Raw genomic sequence first — 22,026 nt, forward strand, 5'->3', positions numbered from 1 at the left:
ATGTACATGTAGGTAGAGTTAAAGTGACTATGCATAGATAATAAACAGAGAGTAGCAGCAGTGTAAAAGAAGGGGTGAGGTGGACAATGCAAATAGTCCAGGTAGCAATTTGATTAGCTGTTCAGGAGTCTTATGGCTTGGGGGTAGAAGCTGTTAAGAAGCCTTTTGAACCTAGACTTGGCGCTCCAGTACTGCTTGCCGTGCGATAGCAGAGAGAACAGTCTATGACTAGGGTGGCTGGAGTCTTTGACAATTTTTAGGCCTTCCTCTGACACCGCCTGGTATAGAGGTCCTGGATGGCAGGAAGCTTGGCCCCAGTGATGTACTGGTCAGTCCGCACTACCCTCTGTAGTGCCTTGTGGTCGGAGGCTGAGCAGTTGCCATACCAGGCAGTGATGCAACCAGTCAGGATGCTCTCGATGGTGCAGCTGTAGAATTATTTGAGGATCTGAGGACCCATGCCAAATCATTTCAGTCTCCTGAGGGGGAATAGGCTTTGTCGTGCCCTCTTCACGACTGTCTTGGTGTGTTTGGACCATGACCATTTGTTGGTGATGTGGGGGCGTGCTCGGTCCTCTTCTTTTTCCTGTAGTCCACAATTATCTCCTTTGTCTTGGTCACGTTGAGGGAGAGGTTGTTATCCTGGCACCACACGGCCAGGTCTCTAACCTCCTCCCTATAGGCTGTCTCATCGTTGTCGGTGATCAGGCCTACCGCTGTTGTGTCGTCGGCAAACTTAATGATGGTGTTGGAGTCGTGCCTGGCCATGCAGTCATGGGTGAACAGGGAGTACAGGAGGGGACTGAGCACGCACCCCTGAGGGGCCCCCGTGTTGAGGATCAGCGTGGCAGATGTGTTGTTACCTAGCCTATGCTTTCTGCATCGCCTTTAAGACTCACAATAAAGGATATAAATGAATAGGGTGTTATTCTATTTGTTCTGCCTGTTTTCATGAATACATCTGATTTGACCCCACATTCACACTTACAGTGAGGGAAAAAAGTATTTGATCCCCTGCTGATTTTGCACGTTTGCCCACTGACAAAGAAATGATCAGTCTATAATTTTAATGGTAGGTTTATTTGAACAGTGAGAGACAGAATAACAACAAAAAAATCCAGAAAAATGTCAAAAATTTTATAAATTGATTTGCATTTTAATGGGGGAAATAAGTATTTGACTCCTCTGCAAAACATGACTTAGTACTTGGTGGCAAAACCCTTGTTGGCAATCACAGAGGTCAGATGTTTCTTGTAGTTGGCCACCAGGTTTGCACACATCTCAGGAGGGATTTTGTCCCACTCCTCTTTGCAGATCTTCTCCAAGTCATTAAGGTTTCGAGGCTGACATTTGGCAACTCGAACCTTAAACTCCCTCCACAGATTATCTATGGGATTAAGGTCTGGAGACTGGCTAGGCCACTCCAGGACCTTAATGTGCTTCTTCTTGAGCCACTCCTTTGTTGCCTTGGCTGTGTGTTTTGGGTCATTGTCATACTGGAATACCTATCCACGACCCATTTTCAATGCCCTGGCTGAGGGAAGGAGGTTCTCACTCAAGATTTGACGGTACATGGCCCCGTCCATCGTCCCTTTGATGCGGTGAAGTTGTCCTGTCCCCTTAGCAGAAAAACACCCCCAAAGCATAATGTTTCCACCTCCACGTTTGATGGTGGGGGTGGTGTTATTGGGGTCATAGGCAGCATTCCTCCTCCTCCAAACACGGTGAGTTGAGTTGATGCCAAAGAGCTCCATTTTGGTCTCATCTGACCACAACACTTTCACCCAGTTCTCCTCTGAATCATTCAGATGTTAATTGGCAAACTTCAGACGGCCCTGTATATGTGCTTTCTTGAGCAGGGAGACCTTGCGGGCGCTGCAGGATTTCAGTCCTTCATGGCGTAGTGTGTTACCAATTGTTTTCTTGGTGACTATGGTCCCAGCTGCCTTGAGATCATTGACAAGATCCTCCTGTGTAGTTCTGGGCTGATTCCTCACCGTTCTCATGATCATGGCAACTCCACGAGGTGAGATCTTGCATGGAGCCCCAGGCCTAGGGAGATTGACAGTTACTTAGTGTTTCTTCCATTTGCGAATAATCGCACCAACTGTTGTCACCTTCTCACCAAGCTGCTTGGCGATGGTCTTGTAGCCCATTCCAGCCTTGTGTAGGTCTACAATCTTGTCCCCGACATCCTTGGAGAGCCCTTTGTCTTGGCCATGGTGGAGAGTTTGGAATCTGATTGATTGCTTCTGTGGACAGGTGTCTTTTATACAGGTAACAAGCTGAGATTAGGAGCACTCCCTTTAAGAGTGTGCTCCTAAACTCAGCTCGTTACCTGTATAAAAGACACCTGGGATCCAGAAATCTTTCTGATTGAGAGGGGGTCAAATACTTATCAATTGATTTGCTTTTTAATGTAATAACATTTTTGACATGCATTTTTCTGGATTTTGTTGTTGTTATTGTCTCTCACTGTTCAAATAAACCTACCATTAAAATTATAGACTGATCATGTCTTTTTTTTTTTGGGGGGGGGGGGGGGTGGATCAGCTTAATATTGCAGATAGATTGTATCTTCTATCAATGTAATTGTCTGCATCACTTCCAATCCCCCATGTTTTATATACTCCCCTTTATTACTTTTCAATCCCACCATCCTTTCCCTACTTGGAGTAAATTAGTGAACAACAATGCCCAGGCCTCTACTTCCGGTCTATACTTACTATCTACACCTTATGGACACAGTTAATTTTACAATAATTATATATATATATATTAGTAGATAATGTATATATATTTTTGCTCCTGAACTACTTCTATTCTCAACCTCTCCGATCATTTTCATGATGTCCATCCGGTTTGCTTCTATATGCCATATCTTTCTAACTGTGCTCTTTCCCAAAAGCTCCCAAAATACAACCTATATACTTATTATGGACACAGTATGCTTACATTATTAGCTATCTTTGTTATTATTTGTTGTTATTTGTTATTAGTCCCATCCTTCATCTCTATTCAATACATCCCATCTATCTCTTAACACCATCCATATAGGATTTCTATTTGCCATATATATTTCAACCGTACTGTGATGTTTTACAAAAATTCTGAACCTTTCTATTCTCATTGCTTCTACAGATTGTGAATTAAAAATAAACATTTTTGCTAAAAGTATTATTATATTATTGATCGATTGACTATGACTTTTCAGATCACCTAGTAATGCTATCTGCAAGGTTAGCTCCAGGTAAATATTGCAATCCTTTAGCCATTCCTGGACCTGTGTCCAAAAACAAGCTACAAATGGACAGAACCAAAACAAATGATCTAATGATTCTGTCTCTTCACAGCAAAATCTGCAGAGCTGGGAAGATTGTGACTGATCATGTCTTTGTCAGTGGGCAAACGTACAAAATCAGCAGGGGATCAAATACTTTTTTCCCTCACTGTAAATCACCTGATACACCTCCATCTCACTCACACACACAGCAGGCAGTTCAAATCACACAGACTACGGTTCTTTTCCCGCTTTGAGATTTTCTGTTGTCTGTTTCTGTAAGGAAAGCCTATATGAAAGGATGTGCTTCGGCTGCTGACGGGTTTAGTCGTCTACGTCAAATTCTGTTTTATAAAATGGTCCTTTTTCACTGGTGAAACATGTCTTCAATAAATAAATGACGTAACGTGTGTGTGTGAGACTGAAAACAAAATAATTGCAGCAGTTTGGCTGCTGAAAATATCCCCCATCTCTGTCCAGTAAAATACATATTGGTAATCATATCTGTCAAATGCAGCACTATGGCTCCAGAAGCAAACTGACTTCATTAATATTTAACATGACAAATCGTATTGAATCATTTGGACTCTTGTCACGTGTCTTTGTTTAGGTTTACATGAGTGGCATCATCATAATCGAGTACACTTGAACAGACTAAACACATTTAACCATCTTTATCATCAAAGATGGCCTTTTAACAGCTTTTTGGATCAAGAGAAGGCGGAGGGATGGGGGGAAGGTGGAGAGATGTGTGACAGATGAGGGGAGGGTAAGGAGTTGGTGGCCCCGTGTAGCTCAGTTAGTAGAGCTTGGCGCTTGCAACACCAGGGTTGTGGGTTAGATTCCCCCAGGGGGCCAGTATGAAAAATGTATGCACTCAGTAACTGTAAGTCACTCAGGATAAGAGCGTCTGCTAAATGACTAAAATGTAAAATGAGTGGGTGAGAGAAAAGAGAGAGGGTGAAGAGGAAGGGGTGAGAAGATAAAAAGGTGTGACAATATTTTTAGGAGAGACAATATTGATGCAGCAGAATGCTGTGAGAAGCCCAGGGGACAGAATTAAAAAGCAGAGAGAGTGCGGAAGATGGATGAGAGGAAAGGAAAGGAGGGGAGAGATAGAGAGGGATAGAAAGCGAGAGAGAGAAAGATACAAAAGGGAGAGGAAAAGTGTAGGAGGTATTGAGCTAGGGTTAGAGTAGGAGACAGGGAGAGATACAAGGTGAAAAAGTCTGCAATTGTTCTGCAGAGACAGTGAGGGAAGGGCATGTAAGTGTGTGTATGTGGAGCGGTGAGAGGAGGGGGGGAGGGGTTAAGAGGTTTGGAGAGCTGTTCAAAAAGCCCTTTTGCTCTGCCGAAGAATAAATGGGAAATGCTTGTCAGTGATGACCCTGCATTAGTGTGTGTGTGAGGTGTTCAGGGAGGGAACTTTCCGACATGGCCACCACACAGCAGGGAGGGAGCTTTCCGACATGGCCACCACACAGCAGAGAGGGAGCTTTCCGACATGGCCACCACACAGCAGAGAGGGAGCTTTCCGACATGGCCACCACACAGCAGAGAGGGAGCTTTCCAACATGGCCTCCACACAGCAGAGAGGGAGCTTTCCGACATGGCCACCACACAGCAGAGAGGGAGCTTTCCGACATGGCCTCCACACAGCAGAGAGGGAGCTTTCCGACATGGCCACCACACAGCAGAGAGGGAGCTTTCCGACATGGCCACCACACAGCAGAGAGGGAGCTTTCCGACATGGCCACCACACAGCAGAGAGGGAGCTTTCCAACATGGCCACACCACAGCAGAGAGGGAGCTTTCCGACATGGCCACCACACAGCAGAGAGGGAGCTTTCCAACATGGCCACCACACAGCAGAGAGGGAGCTTTCCGACATGGCCACCACACAGCAGAGAGGGAGCTTTCCGACATGGCCACCACACAGCAGAGAGGGAGCTTTCCAACATGGCCACCACACAGCAGAGAGGGAGCTTTCCAACATGGCCACACCACAGCAGAGAGGGAGCTTTCCGACATGGCCACCACACAGCAGAGAGGGAGCTTTCCGACATGGCCACCACACAGCAGAGAGGGAGCTTTCCGACATGGCCACCACACAGCAGAGAGGGAGCTTTCCAACATGGCCACACCACAGCAGGGACCCACTGGGCACACACTGGTTGAATCAATGTTGTTTCCATGTCGCTTCAATTAAATTATGTTGAACCAACTTGGAATGAACGTTGAATTCACGTCTGTGCCCAGTGGGGAGGGAGCTCTCCAACAAACCACAGCAGGGAGGGAGCTCTCCAACATGGCCCCACTACAGCAGGGAAGCTTTAACCCCTGCTCTGTTGAACCAGAGAACATGCTAGGTTGTCCATTCATACGGCCTCAGGTTACAATCTAAAACGCTCACGGATCTATAGTGCAAATGGCAATATAAATGTCATGGAAATGTCAATTATCTTTAATTATTGCCAATATTGTTATTGTCATCATTTATTTGGAAAATTAGTATCTACACCCTATTTCTGGAAGGGTCTTCTCTGAGAAATCTTCAGAGAGAAACTATCATGTTGAAGTCACACACAGTACACACAACCCAAAATGCTGTCAGTGAAAGAAATACTCAGAGAGAAAGCAGGGGTTGATATTTTACTAGAAAACGTAACCAAATACAAAGAAAGATTGTGTTAAACCCAGAACACTGTGGTGGTTAGTAGTCAGCCAGCAGTCAGCCTGTCTGCTTCAACGATACACAGATAGGACTGCCTGCCCGGGGTTAGTTCATTTGGTGGGAGATTGAAAAATAAAAAAATAAAGTAATCTAATTGTCTTGTAAGCTCTAGAGGGAGGGTTAGGAGAGGGAGAGAGAATGAGACTAGGGTTCAGAGTGAGAGTTTAAAGGTTGACTGGTCGTGTCTGCCTATAAGAGTTGAAAGGTCAAAGTTAGAGAAGGTCAAAGGTTTAATGTCAGGGGTTAGGTCAAGGTGACTCTGTGTGCTGTGTGCAGTGACCCTGTCAGTGAGAGGAGATGAGGAGGAGATACAGAGTGCTCAAAATGCCAGGGCCAAGGCAATACTACCCACGCAACTGCTGTCAATGCCACCAAACACCACCATTCAGTTAGAAGTCTTTCAGTCTAAATGTCTGGTACTTTCCTCTTGGCCACTCCAGACTGCTGCAATACCCTTTAAAACAGAGGACAGTCAGACAAAATAACACAAAGAAGATCTGGGACTATTGTACATCTCAAAATGGTGGACAAAACAACAAAATAAAACAAAATGGGGAACAAACAACTAGAAAAAAAGGAACATCTTGTGTGGTGCCAAAAATTGCTCTGTAAGAGTTGACCATGTGTAAGTGATGATGTGTGTTTGTGAGTGTCAGATTGACATTCAGTGTGGATTAGGACACACAAAGACTGTGGAACATAATCATTATCATTCTCAAAACACCCTTTAACAGAACATATGCCATGGCCTCACTCAATGGTGATCTTATAATTTTCTATAGCTCTCTATAGATGTATAGATATATATTCATTTGTATTGTATATAATATGTATTTATAAAAAGATGTATTCATAATTACAAGTGGCATTTTGTTATATTCATTATTGCAATGAATTATTACCTAAGATGGTTAAAAAAGAGAGGTGAGTTCAGTTTTGCTACGCAGTTATTTACAACAGTTTAAAAAGCAAGCTTTGATACAATATGTTCCCCCTGCACTGGAAAACAACATGGCTACGTCTCACATGACACCCTATCCCCCATATAGTGCACTACTTTTGACCAGAGCCCTAGGTGGCTAAATGTGGCCCTGGTCAAAAATAATGCATTATATGGATTAGTGTCTCATTTGAGATTTACTTTGATACGTTTTCTTCACTTTTCACAGAATGTACAGCTTTACCTCTGTTCCCCACCCAGAGAAGTGATAAATCTAGATGTTATTTAGCGTTACTGTCATTATTATGGATAATTTCAATAACTATTACTCCTTTTGTATTTTATATCTACAAACCCCTGTGAATCCTACGGTTGTGTTAGCCATGTGAGTTTGGAGATATCCATTGAGTTGTCGTCTAGTACGGTAACTTCAGTGATCTCTGCGTTGTTTTTGCTAGACGCTAACCAAAGCGTTGTAAGAAAGCATGTTCGTCTGACCAGTTCACAGCGAAAGAGCAGGTTTGTACAGTCCAACGTTTTCAGGTTTACAGTTTTCTGGTCTTATAAGAGATTCTCCTGCCGCTTATTCCTCATAGGTAAGTGAAGATGATGATGATGAAGATTATGATGGTGGTGTTTGTCCTAAAGCATCGTTTCCTGGTATGGGGTCAAGGGTGTGGCTTGTTAGAGGATGCAGTCTATCACGTCGGAGCAGATAAAGTCACGTCTGCCTGCTCATGACGCTGCCCAAAGTCTTCGTCTTCAACATCGCATCTTTTTTTTTTCTCAGTTAATCTTTTGGGTTCATGTGTAGTCAGTGTGCTAACACTGTCAGTTTGTCACCTTGTTGTCCTTGTTCCATGGATCTCCCAAAGTTTACACTCAAGGTAGGATTTTAGTGTGATGGTGATCGTCATATGTGTCCCTCCTCTCTCCCTGTAGTTGCTGTTAGCTTGCTGGCGATCTCTGTGTGTGTGTGTGTGTGTGTGTGTGTGTGTGGCGTCGGGGTGGTAATGATGTAGCCTTGTGTGTGTGTGTGTGTGGTTAAGGCACAGTGTATGTTTTTGGTTTTCAGGGTAGGCCCGAGGGTAGAGAAAGCCCTGGGTGTCTGAGGGAGTGGCCAGCATGGACGGCCTTAGGGCAGTCTGGGGTTAAGACACGCCCATTCTCACCCACACTGCCCGTGATTGACAGCCGAGCCTTGTTCCGCATGGCTTCTGTGAAGGGGAGCTGGAGGGGATGTAAGAGCCAGGGGAGGGGGATGGGGTGATTAGAGAGGGAGGGGCAATGGGAGGAGAGGAGAGAAGAGAAAGAAACACTTGAGTTTTTACAATAGGACCCTAATTAATCAAATACATCAGTCACTGTGCAAACATAGGAACACAGAAGTACACGCACACACATTACACACAAGCATTAGCATAGAAACATACAGGTAACTGCCAAAATAAAGGAAAAAGTTGAGTAAATGAGGGATACAAGGTACACTGAACAAAAATATAAACGCAACATGCAACAATTTCAAAGATTTTACTGAGTTACAGTTCATAGAAGGAAATGGATGTCCTGGGCTGGCGTGGTTACACGGTCTGTGGTTGTGAGGCCGGTTGGACGTACTGCCAAATTCTCTAAAACGGCTCATGGTAGAGAAATTAACATTAAATTATCTGGCAACAGCTCTGTTGGACATTCCTGCAGTCAGCATGCAATTTGCACGCTCCCACAAAACTTGAGACATCTGTGGCATTGTGTTATGTGACAAAACTGCACATTTTAGAGTGGCCTTTTATTGTCCCCAGCACAAGGTGCACCTGTGTAATGATCATGATGTTTAATCAGCTTCCTGATATGCTACACCTGTCAGGTGGATAAATCATCTTCGCAAAGGAGAAATGCTCACTAACAGGGATGTAAACAAATATGTTCATAACATTTGAGAGACATTTCTGGGATCTTTTATTTCAGCTTATGAAACATGGGACCAACACTTTAAATGTTGCGTTTATATTTTTGTTCAGTATATATTGAAAGCAGGTGCTTCCACAAAGGTGTGGTTCCTGAGTTAATGAAGCAGTTAAATTCCCAGTTGCCCATTATTTTGGCTACCATGGCTAGAAGAAGAGATCTCAGTGACTTTGAAAGAGGGGTCTCAAAGGAGCATAGGGGGTTTAAAGATCTCATCCGAATTTAACACTTATGGGAGATTCTGGAGTGGTGCCTGAGACAGAGTTTTACACCACCATCAACAAAACAGCAAATGATGGAATTTCTCGTGGAAGAATGGTGTCGCATCCCTTCCAGACACTTGCAGGATCTACGCCAAGGTGCATTTAAGGTTTTCTGGCGGCTCGCTGTGGCTCAACGCCCTATTAAGACACTTTATGTTGGTGTTTCTTTTATTTTCGCAGTTCCCTGTATATGACTACTTAAACTAACATTCTATAAAAAAGGCAGGCAACAACAAACAGACAGATGCTCAGGATACGTTTCAAATACATTTGGGTTAGACATCTGCATTTCAAAGTGATCATGCATTTCTGGGGTCTTGGTTTAAAAACATGGAAGGTGAGGTTTTGTACAGTAAGTTGAGGATTTGTTTTGTGAGGTGAGGTTTTGTACAGTAAGTTGAGGATTTGCACAGTAAGGTGAGATTTTGCACAGTAAGTTGAGGTTTTGCACAGTAAGGTGAGAATTTGTTTTGTAAGGTGAGGATTTGTACAGTAAGATGAGGTTTTGTAAGGTGAGGTTTTGGAGGAAAAGGGGAAGTGAGGGGTGTTTCACAGATTTAGAATTATAGAGAGAGACTGACTGACTCCTGTTTTGTCTCAGGCAACACTTTATAGGAACACACTACTCATTGATATACAATGTTCCTAATGTTTCCTTTGGAAATTAATCTACACACAATACCCCATAATGACAAAGCAAAAACTGGTTTTTAGAAAATGTAGCAAATGTATTAAAAATATATTTTTAAAAATATCACATTTACATACACTACCGGTCAAAAGTTTTAGAACACCTACTCATTCACGGGTTGTTCTTTATTTTTACTATTTTCTACATTGTAGAATAATAGTGAAGATATCAAAACGATGAAATAACACATATGGAATCATGTAGTAACCAAAAAAGTGTTAAACAAATCAAAATATATTTTATATTTGAGATTCTTCAAATAGCCACCCTTTGCCTTGATGACAGCTTTGCACACTCTTGGCATTCTCTCAACCAGCTTCATGACGTAGTCACCTGGAATGCATTTCAATTAACCTCCCTGACCAAGGCCCTTCTTTCCCGATTGTTCCGTTTGGCCGGGCAGCCAGCTCTAGGAAGAGTCTTGGTGGTTCCAAACTTCTTCCATTTAAAAATGATGGAGGCCACTGTGTTCTTGGGGACCTTCAATGCTGCAGAAATGTTTTGGTACCCTTCCCCAGATCTGTGCTTTGACACAATCCTGTCTCGGACAATTCCTTTTGTTAGGCCTACTGCTGCTAGGTAGCTCTCTCTCTCTGCTCTCCCCCTCCCCTCTGTCTGTTCTTGATTGCAGGAGTGAAGTCTGGTGTGCGGGAGTCAGGGTTCCAGCTGCAGCTCATTCACCATAATCACCTCAGCCTTAAAGACCCGGTCAAACTTGCCACTCATCGTCAGATCATAGTCAAGACGACCATGTTAGTCTCGCTGCTGACTCAACCTGCTTGTTTTCGCTCTTTGTGTTTTTGGCCTGTTCTATTTATATTTCTCCTGTGCCACAGATTATTGGAACCTGACTCCTGCCTCCGCTTCACTCCTGCCACCACCATCCTGCTTTCCACTACTGGACCTCACATTTGGACTCACCACGGACACTAGGACGTTACGGTACCACTCCTGCTCAGAACCCTGGATCTGTTACCCTCCCTGTAGACCTGGACTTGCTCTTCCCCTATTTTTGGAAACCTGGACAATTTAACTTTGAAATAAACCTGTTAAACCTTCTCTGGCTCGGTTTAGTTGTCTGCATTTGGGTTCATATTCAGTTTAAATCGTGACACCTTTGACCTCATGGCTTGGTTTTTGCTCGGACATGCACTGTCAACTGTGGGACCTTATATATACAGGTGTGTGCCTTTTCCAATCATGTCCAATTAATTTAATTTACCGCAGGTGAACACCATTCAAGTTATAGAAACATCTCAAGGATGATCAATGGAAACAGCATGCACCTGAGCTCAATTTTGAGTCTCATAGCAAATGGTCTGAATACTTATGTAAATAAAGTATCTGTTTTTTATTATATATACATTTGCAAAAATTTCTAAAAACCTATTTTCACTTTGTCATTATGGGGTATTGTGTGTAGATTGATGAGTAAAATTGTATCCATTTTAGAATAAGGCTGTAACATAACAAAATGTGGAAAAAGGGAAGGGGTCTTTCCGAATGCACTGTATGTACCCTGAAGATATATAGATATGGAGACACTCCAGATTTGGCCCCTGGTGGGCATGGCAGCCACTACAACAAAAAAATGACTCAACAATTTAAATACATATTTAGCTTCCAGTCAATGTCTCTATTCCAGATCGAGAGTCTCATCTTTCAGATACAATTGGAACTAAAAGTCTGATGGCACCGGCGCCCTTATCGCCTAATTCGCCCATATCGGTGGCCATCTTAGGTCGTACCGGTATGACAGATTAGCTCAATCGGCAATTTCTCAGCCACTGAGTATCACAGAAACACAACTACTTTGAATGAATGACATAATTTCTTTCAAACAAATGGCTATGGGTGAAATGTATCAAAATATTTAAAAAAAATATTTTGGGAAATTTAAACCATTTAATTGTGTTACAAAAGGTTAATAAAAAAAATCTGCTAGACAGACAGTGTCTCTTTGCAATCATTACCAATTTGGGGTGAAAAATGATCTCTGTTGGTGCTTTTAAGCCAAAAATATGTTGTCACTTTTAGGGTTAACATCAAAAAGCAGACATCCTCTATAAAGTGTTGATTTGAGTGGATTCTTCTCTAACTCTACCTCATTTGGGATGTTTGGGCATCTAGAATTCTATAACTCTGACAGGGGACTTAACTTGTCTGTAAAACGCCAGTCCTCCAGTGAAGCAGTCCTGCTGGTTTTCTGTTCTCCCTGGTCTGGTACCTAACTGGTCAATCAATGTTTACCTGCTTACCAAGGTCTAAATCAGTCACTTGTTAGAACAGTGTTAAAACCAGCAGATACTGCGGGCCTTGAGGACAGGAGATGTGCTCTAATGTCTTATGTGCTGTATGTGTAGTGTACGGAGTATAGACAGAATGCAGGTGTATAACATCATCATCATCATCTGCAGCCAAAGACGATGGAACCAATCTGCCACCTGCCCCCAGAATGCTCTGGGGTGAAGCGCTATACATCAACGATTAGAAAAACAAACTAAAACTGAAACATAAGAAGCTGTCACAACAGAAAAAAGGGAAAGAACATAAGCACATTGGTTCCACAATGCTTCACCACAGTCACAACACTGGTCTGCTGTTGCTAGAGGCTACACGCACACGAAACTTCACACCAGCCCACCTATAGGAGACCCTAAGTCCTACCCCTATATCTTGACCCCCTCGGAGCCGTATACGTTGTACCCCTCTCTATAAGTGGCTAAATTCTGGGTGCTGGGAGAGGGGCTGGGGCAGTGAGGGGGGCTAAGGTCCACCTTCATGCGCTTGGCCTCGGCGCGCGACTTGTAGCAGAACTCGACCAGGGCCACCAGCATGGCCAGGCCCAGACCCCCCACCAGGATGTAGAAGACCCCGGCCACGTTGCTCAGGCTCAGGGCCTGGGAGGACTTGTCCTGGGAGGAGGGACGGAGAGCACAGGGTTAGAGAGAGAGAGACAGTGGTGCTAGTGAGACACAGAACAGGCAGCTTTAGAGTTTCATCAACATCATGACTAAGTCTTAGTTCTTTATTTTTTAGCACAATAACGTCTACTTGTGCTATCAACAACAGCCCCTACCACTACTATGACTAGTCTGCTAGGGTAAGCATTTCTACTACTACCATCATTAAAGCTTATAATCTACTAGTGCATACACTACAACTATTATTACTACTATGACAGTACTACTACATTTACTACATATCTACTACTACTGCATGACTACAATTTAAGTAAAGAAACATTTTAATATTGCTACAAGTATTAAGTATTAAGTCGAGGATGACTAGTACACTGTAACAATTAAAATATGTTCAGTCATCGTATTGGTCAGGCTTTTGGATGAGTGATGATAAAGTATTCTATTCAGACACTCTTGGTGAAGGTCCCTAGTATTTTAAAAACTTCACTGGCATTCTTAGGAGTTCTCTGATCTTCTAAGAATCTCTCAAGTGTTCTTCTAAAGACATCTGATGTGTTTAAGGACGTCTTAAATGTTCTAAGATTATCTGTAGTTTCATAAAACTCATTATGTTTCAAAGAACCTCTCCACTCTTTGACTTTTCTTTTACCCAGAGTAACCCAGAGAATAGTAAACTGAATGGTATGAGATTAAGCCCATTATTATTAAGGCCTTAACACATTTTCCAGAATTTATGCAGTATCATAATTTTTTTATTTTGAAATCACATTATAAAGGCAGATGTGGCATAGGCAGAAAACCTGCAGTGATATAAATAGAAAGGTATTCAACAGTAAATCAATCAAATTTTATCATTAGATTATTTAGATTTAACTGATGCTAATTCTAATGCTAATCCTAGTCTCCAGGCTAATCTGGAGGCGTTCCTGTCTGTCACACAGTGAGGGTGTTTGGTCCCCCACTCTGCCCGCGACACTGACCTTACTTCCCGAGTCCTTGGGTCCACACTCGCCCTTATCGTACCACCATTTGTTTTTCAGTTTGTCTAAGACTCCTGCTTCACTCAGTTTCAAAACCGCAAGGTTTACCGGGGTTCTTGGCGTGTAAAAATAACATAAATAACATCATAGGTCCATGTTATTTTATGTTATTAGGTCACATACAGTCAGAACTGTCACATCAATGGTACTGCTTGGTAAAAGTGACCCAGTCTGGGTCCCACTGAGTACATGTGTGTATGCTCGTTGGGTGACTGGGGGGCGAGGGCTAAGCGAGCTACAGACATATGAGTGGGACCCCCCTGCATCACTTCAGGTAACGCGCCCATACTGCCCCAGCCGGTGCTACACAAGCAGAGGCAATTACTGTGAACACAGGACTATTGGCAGGGCCTGCTCACACTGGGTAAGAGATATGAAAAGGAATTTAAAAGGCAGCAAACAATAAAGTACATCAAAACATAAAGTACATAATCTCTCTATTTCATCCCACCATCCTCCTCTCTATCTCTCCCTCTATGTTCTGACAGTCTTCTAGTCCACACTCCTCTCTTCAGAGCATCCACTAGAGGGCCAATATTCCTGCTTTGACAGTAATTTCTCTCCTATCTCTCTCCATCACTCCCCTCCTCTCCTTCTTTCCTCCCATGTTTCAGACCGAGGTTAGTCGAAGTGGGCGGGGCGATGTGGTCATGTTCATCACTGATCTGTGTGGCCGGGGCAGATGCTCGCATTACTTCCCGAACACGGTTGAACCGCGGTCGGAGACAGAGAGGCTAACCTTTGAGTCCCCTCCCCCGCTGCCACACTCTCCCTTGTCGTACCACCATTTATTTTTCAATTTGTCCAACAGGCCCTGCTCGTTGAGTTTTAACACGGCCAGGTTGACCGCATTTCTTCAGAGGGATAAAACATAGTTGGTCAGAGGAGGGATGGAGTATCAGCCAATGATGAGCCAATGGAATGAGGAAAAGGAACACCGGTGATTGGCTGGAAGGCATCAGATTAGTGGACTCACACAACCCTCCAGACAACCCTCTCTCTTTCTCTCTCTCTCTTCCAGCTTTTACATCCCCCCTTATTATAAAGATATCTTTGCAATATTGAAACCCCACCTTTAGAATGGTTATGCCAGTTTGCTGTAGCTAAATCAACATATAGAGCCTATAGAGAGAGCCAAATAGCCCAAACCCCTTTCATTCAGTCCACCTTTACCAGGCATAGATAAAGGCTATTGTCTGAATGATGTGCAGCAGGGCGGGTAAAGGGGAGTGGTGGAGCCCTGGTTAAATGTTGTGTTAAAGCCTATCTTAGTCCCCTACTGACACGGAGCTAATACCCTGCTGCTGGTGTTCTGGTCACTGCCGCTCCTGTCCTCCTCCCCTGCAGGTCTCCATCTCACACCCTGAGGGGAAATGACCTCCAAAAATGGACCACGGACACAGAGGGCTAAAATAACACACCTTCAATCTCCACTCTCCACTCTCTCTTCTCTCTCTTTTCTCTCTCCTCAATCTATCCTCTGTTCCCACTCTTTTTTCACCTCTCTCTCCTTTCTCTCTCCTCTCCCTCCTCCCTCTCCTCTCTTCTCCCTCCTCCCTCTTCTCTCTTCTCCCTCTCTTCCCTCTCTTCTCCCTCCTCTCTCCTCTCTCTCTCTGCACTCTCTCCTCTCGCTCTTCTCTCGCCTCAATTTTTTCACCCCTCTCTCTTCTCTCTCTCCTCTCTTCTCTCTCCTCTCTTCCCTCTCTTCTCTCTTCCCTCCTCTCTCCTCTCTCTCTTCTCTCTCCTGTTTTATTGTCACATACACCAGATAGGGTGTATGTGACAATAGGGTTAGGAGCCATGCTCAAGAGCACATCGACAGATTTTTGAATTTGGGTTGGTTGACAGCTTGTCTCTCTAATAAAAAAGATCTGTGGAGAATGTAACAGTGTTCTGATCTATCTGGTTGTGTATGACAGAAAGACAGATGGACAGACAGACAGACAGACAGACAGACAGACAGACAGACAGACAGACAGACAGACAGACAGACAGACAGACAGACAGACAGACAGACAGACAGACAGACAGACAGACAGACAGACAGACAGACAGTCAGACAGACAGACAGACAGAGAGAAAGTCAGACAGACAGACAGAGAGAGAGTCAGACAGACAGACAGACAGACAGACAGACAGACAGACAGACAAACAGAGAGTCAGACAGACAGTCATGATTGTGGTATTGTACACTGTGCTACCCCTTGGCTCAGAGGCTAGAGAGAGAGTGAGAGAGAGTTCTCCTGGGTGGGCTGCAAGCCATGGAAAAAATCACCATCATAAGAAGGGTAGGGGAAAAAGAATGATGCTATGTAGACATCTCCCATACATGGAAAATAATTATTATCATATGAATTAACTACATATATTATTAACTACATATCTTACTACTACTAATAATCTTTATCAAAATCATCATCATCATGTCAAATCGGTGCTTTGAATGGCTTGCCGTGAGCAGGGGCTCTCGCCTGACGTGCGCTCTCCCGTAGGTTTTCTGATGATAAGGAGAAGCCAGAGACAGCAGTCAATAGTCCCAGAATAGTAAGGGGGCCAGGTGGGGACTATCATCCACTGGCTGTCACTTTTCCCTCTAAAATAGAAAACCTTCATTTATCTGAGTGGTAAAGGAACCCTGGTAAAGGCGCAGGGGAGTGGGAGGACTTCTTTGCACGGTGCACAGGGGGAAGTTATAGAAAATGGTGTCAGTAGTCATGCTGCTATAGATGGGACTCCTCTTGGTCCAAAACACACACACACACACACACATACTACAAATATATGGATTTTCGTGTTTCAGGGCATCATCAATGAATTGGATTGTGGGAATTTGTTTATTTTGATTGATTTGATTGATTTGATCTGTATTTTGGGGTGTTATGAAATAATTTGATAGTTTTCTGCTTTTTGTTCCCCCCGTTGGTCAGGCCCTTCAACATCCTGTTTCCTGTGTGTCTATAAATTCCCCCAGGTGACTCTGGGAGTCATGGCAACGCCAAGGTGCTCCGCCCCTCCCCACGGCATCACTGTTAGTAACTTCAATCACAATCAGCCTCAGTCCAAAAACAGATAGTATCTACACTACACACTATGTCTGAGAATGAAGGAATGAGACAATCAAGATGACAAACGAGTGGACAGATTACCTGATCGGTGGCCCTGTGAAGAGAAAGAGTGAGTGAAAGAAGAGAGATGGAGAGAGAGGGATGGATGGATAGACGGACAGACAGCAATACAACAGAGCAATGGAACTAACAGGCACTAAATAACTTAACACAACATAGACAGAGAGAGAGAGAGAGAGGGAGAGGGAGACAGCGAGGGAGCGAGAGCAAGAGAGGCAGAGAAAGAAAGTAACAGAGAGAGCGAGAGAGCGAGAGAGAGAAAAAGCAGCAGACATAGACCAGACAAATACACTATTAAGTGATCCATATAAAAGGCACACCAGGGTAGGTGGAATACCATAACAACAGTTGAGTTGGGGACTACCATCGTTATACTACTCCACCCACCTTAGCAGTGAGCCTTTAGGTGTGGCGATACCATATCCCTTGGAGTCCAGGTTGCCTCCAACTTTCATCGTGTCGCAGGGCTTGCGTTGTTCCGTGTACTCATTCATGGTGGACTCCAGGAGGAAAGCGTACTTTCCTTTGGACTTGCGGACGCGAGCCACACCCTCCGCTGTGGTCTTAGCGAAGACAGAAGGCTCAGCAGACTTCATATAGGACCACATCTTCTCATATACCGCGATCTTTGACCTCTGAGAGAAGGAAGGGCAGAGAGAAGGGGTTAGAGGTTAGCGTTAGGGTTAGTTATCCATCCATCCATTCATTCATCCATCTATCCATCCATCCATCTGATGTGTGAAGCTGAATTATATGTCCTCACAGCTGCAATGACCATTGATCCTGAAATATTTATGGTCGTCTGCAGCTGCTGTTCACAGGGCATTCATTAGAATGTAGTGACAGAATGAGAAATGATCTAAGCAGCGTGGAAAATTAGAAAAGCATGAAACCAACTGCTAGTGAACAGTGAAATATTGTAGGACATGAGTCTGTCAGTGTTTGGTATCATGCTACAGCTGTGGGGTTTTGGAGTGGTGCTGTTGTCTCTGTGAAGACAGGGAGTGATTCTGTCTGTCTCTAAACAGACCCTGTTGTTAACACACAACTTTATGCTTGATCTTAGTGTGCTGCAGTGTGTGTGTGTGTGTGTGTGTGTGTGTGTGTGTATATGTGTGTGAATGTATGTGTGTGTGTGTGTGTGTGTGTGTGTGTGTGTGTGTGTGTGTGTGTGTGTGTGTGTGTGTGTGTGTGTGTGTCTGTGTGTGTAGTGAAGAATGAAAATAACAAGCTGGGGAACAAACTGTCATTCTCCACAACTGTCATTACTCCCTTGTTTTTATCATGTATTATTTCCCTCTCTCTCCGTTATGAAGTGTTATTTTCTCTCTTCGTTATGAAGTCTTATTCTCTCTCCGTTATGAAGTGTTATTCTCTCTCTCCATTATGAAGTGTTATTCCCTCTCACCATTATGAAGTGTTATTCCATCTCTCTCCGTTATGAAGTGTTATTCTCTCTCTCCGTTATGAAGTGTTATTCTCTCTCTCCGTTATGAAGTGTTATTCCCGCTCTACCTTATGAAGTGTTATTCTCTCTCTCCGTTATGAAGTGTTATTCCTTCTCTCCGTTATGAAGTGTTATTCTCTCTCTCCGTTATGAAATGTTATTCTCTCTCTCAGTTATTAAGTGTTATTCTCTCTCCGTTATGAAGTGTTATTCTCTCGCTCCGTTATGAAGTATTATTCCCTCTCTCCGTTATGAAGTGTTATTCCCTCTCAACGTTATGAAGTGATATTCTCTCGCTCTCCGTTATGAAGTGTTATTCCCTCTCTCCGTTATGAAGTGTTATTCCCTCTCTGCGTTATGTAGTGTTTTCCCCTCTCTCCGTTATGAAGTGTTATTCTCTCTCTACTTTATGAAGTGTTATTCTCTCTCTCCATTATGAAGTGTTATTCCCTCTCTACCTTATGAAGTGTTATTCTCTCTCTCCGTTATGAAGTGTTATTCCCTCTCTCCATTATGAAGTGTTATTCACTCTCTCCGTTATGAAGTGTTTTTCTCTCTGTCCGTTATGAAGTGTTATTTTCTCTCTCCATTATGAAGTGTAATTCTCTCTCTCCGTTGTGAAGTGTTATTGTCTCACTCCATTATGAAGTGTTATTCCCTCTCTGTCCGTTATGTAGTGTTATTCTCTCTCTCCGCTATGAAGTGTTATTTCCTCTCTCTGTTATTAAGTGTTTTTCTCTCTCTCCGTTATGAAGTGTTATTTTCTCTCTCCGTTATGAAGTGAAATTCTCTCTCTCCGTAATGAAGTGTTATTATCTCTCTCCATTATGAAGTGTTATTTCCTCTCTCTCCGCTATGAAGTGTTATTTTCTCTCTCCGTTATGAAGTGTTATTCTCTCTCTCTCTGTTACGAAGTGTTATTACCTCTCTCCGTTATGATGTGTTATTCTCTCTCTCTCTGTTACGAAGTGTTATTACCTCTCTCCGTTATGATGTGTTATTCTCTCTCCGTTGTAAAGTGTTATTCCCTCTCTAAGTTATGAAGTGTTATTCCCTCTCTCAGTTATGAAGTGCTATTCTCTTTCTCCATTATGAAGTGTTATTCTCTCTCTCCATTATGAAGTGTTATTCCCTCTCTCTATTATGAAGTGTTATTCTCTCTCTCCGTTATGAAGTGTTATTCTCTCTCTCTCCGTTATGAAGTGTTATTCTCTCTCTCCGTTATGAAGTGTTATTCTGCTCTCTCTCCGTTATGAAGTGTTATTCTCTCTCTCCGTTATGAAGTGTTATTCTCTCTGTCCGTTATGAAGTGTTATTCTCTCGCTCCGTTATGAAGTGTTATTCTCTCTCTCCATTATTAAATGTTATTCCATCTCTCTCCGTTATGAAGTGTTATTCTCTCTCCATTATGAAGTGTTATTCTCTCTCTCCGTTATGAAGTGTTATTCTCTCTCTCTCCATTATAAAGTGTTATTATCTCTCTCCTTTAGGACACGATAAGCCTCAGCCTTAGCCAATGAGCTACAGCCTGGAGTAGAGAGGTCGGTGTATGTGTGTGTGTGCCTCGCCGGGATTTGCTTGGGTGTGACAGACATCTATCCCATAATAATGTCAGTGACTTTCGTCGAACCAGCGAGCCTCTCTCGCCCCCCCACTCTCTCTCTCTCTCTCGCTCTCTCTCTCTGTCTCTCTCACTCTCTCTGTCTGTCTCTCTCTCTCTCTCTCTCTCTTTCTCCTTCTTTTTCTGTCTGCCAGGCCAAACAATGCCGTAATTTCAATGTAGTGACCATCATAAGCTTACCTTCAGGCTTTATGAAATCAGTGGTGAAAAATACATATGAATGCACGCACTCACACACACACACAGACATGCGCGCGCACATGCACACGCACCCACACACACACACACACACACACACACACACACACACACACACACACACACACACACACACACACACACACACACACACACACACACACACACACACACACACACACACACACACACACACAATGAATGGTGGTAAATCCCTCTCAGAGTAAATAGCTTCTTCACCCTCCACAGATTCCAGCTTGCTCGTTATGTTGATGATGTTAACGCTGCTCACAGATGCACACTCTGTCTGCTACTGCCAGGCCCTAACTATTCACATACACACACACGCACACACACACATACACACACACACACACACACACACACACACACACACGTCTGTGTCCTTGTTTGTGTGTTTGTGTGTGTGTGTGTGTGTGTGTGTGTGTGTGTGTACTCACCCTGAAGAACTCCTTGGTGGAGCCTGAGTCCAGTGTTCCATAGGCGATCTCCGTCTGCTTGGCCAGGTCCTCAGCACTCTCTATGGGCGACACCATCCTCTCCACTGTGAGGAAAGCTGCCAGGTTGGCCGTGTAGGACGAGATGATGATGAGAGTGAAGAACCACCACACGCCCCCCACTATACGCCCCGACAGAGACACGCCCCCCACTATACGCCCCGACAGAGACCTGAGACAGGGGGGAGGGAGAGAGGAGAGGAGAGGAGAGGGAGAAGGAGGAAAAGAAAGAGGGGGTGAGGGAAAAGAGAAAAGAGAGGGAAAATCATAGATAAAAGGTAGAAAAATTCTATCTGCAACCAAAAGTTCTATCTGGAACCAAAAGGGTTCTACCTGGAACCAAAAATAGTTATTCAATTGGTTATCCTATGGGGAGAGCCAAATAACCCTTTAAGGTTCTAGATAGCACCTTTTTTTCAAAGAGTGCACCGAGACACAGTATATTGAGGCTCTCTAAATTGAATTCCAGAGAGTTCAAATATGCTTTGCTTCATTGGCACCACAGTGAGAGCAACAACACAGTTAAAGCAATTAACATTCAAACCAATTCAACATCAATTCAACCACCACCAGAACAAAAGGTAACATAACATGAGGGAGGGAGAGGGAGCGAGAGAGAGCGAGAGAGAAAGAGAGAGAGAACGAGAGAGCGAGAGAGAGAGTAAAAAAAGAGGGAAGCTTTGATTCTTCTTTAAAGGGGAGAGGGCGGGCCTTTCTATTCAAACAGAGAGCAGGAAACAACAGCAAGTGTTGCTTTCAAATCCAACAAATCCCTCTCAGCTTCCATGTAATACCCTTCTGTAAACCTGTGGCTATATTTACTCCATTCCACTTGAACCTTTATTGCATTAGAGCAACACGATATGTGAGAGTGTATGTTATGTCAATTATTGGCCTGGCTGTGCAGTTGTCTACAAAGACCTTGTACCTTTGATCACACACACTGTTGAGTCTTATCTGCATTTCCCTGTTTGTTTATATTGGTAACTACAGACAAGACATGGATAAAGGCCAATCAGACTTGTGAACATAATCCCTAGCTGTTTTTATTGCTGCTTTCCATGCTATCTGTTGTCTGTAGCTTGTGGGGTGTGTAAACATTTTGTTGCATTTATGTATTTTGTTTTGTTTCTTTTTGTGCTATTGCTCTGTCTGCGTGCTACGTGTTGCTTGTCCTATGTTGCGCTGTCTGCGTGCTACGTGTTGCTTGTCCTATGTTTCTCTGTCTGCACGCTACGTGTTGCTTGTCCTATGTTTCTGTCTGCACGCTACGTGTTGCT

The 22,026-nt window shown here is 43.6% G+C and overlaps 1 protein-coding gene across 1 annotated transcript in view; it reads right to left on the bottom strand.

Annotated features, from left to right (window-relative positions):
- Positions 1 to 11,287: 11,287 nt before the first annotated feature.
- LOC311102016 (glutamate receptor 4-like) overlaps positions 11,288 to 22,026 on the bottom strand; it is a gene marked incomplete at its 5' end in the record, with an annotated part of 129,655 nt that continues 118,916 nt past the window's right edge. Inside the window, 5 exons of the mRNA XM_084143237.1 lie at positions 11,288 to 12,788; positions 13,778 to 13,892; positions 14,533 to 14,691; positions 17,350 to 17,597; positions 20,690 to 20,918. Coding sequence (XP_083999363.1) covers positions 12,543 to 12,788; positions 13,778 to 13,892; positions 14,533 to 14,691; positions 17,350 to 17,597; positions 20,690 to 20,918 — 997 coding nt within the window. The 3' untranslated portion in view covers positions 11,288 to 12,542. The remainder of the gene's footprint in view (positions 12,789 to 13,777; positions 13,893 to 14,532; positions 14,692 to 17,349; positions 17,598 to 20,689; positions 20,919 to 22,026) is intronic.

The sequence above is a fragment of the Coregonus lavaretus genome, assembly GCF_964263955.1.
Source record: "Coregonus lavaretus genome assembly, chromosome: 26".
Taxonomy (NCBI): Eukaryota; Metazoa; Chordata; class Actinopteri; order Salmoniformes; family Salmonidae; genus Coregonus; species Coregonus lavaretus.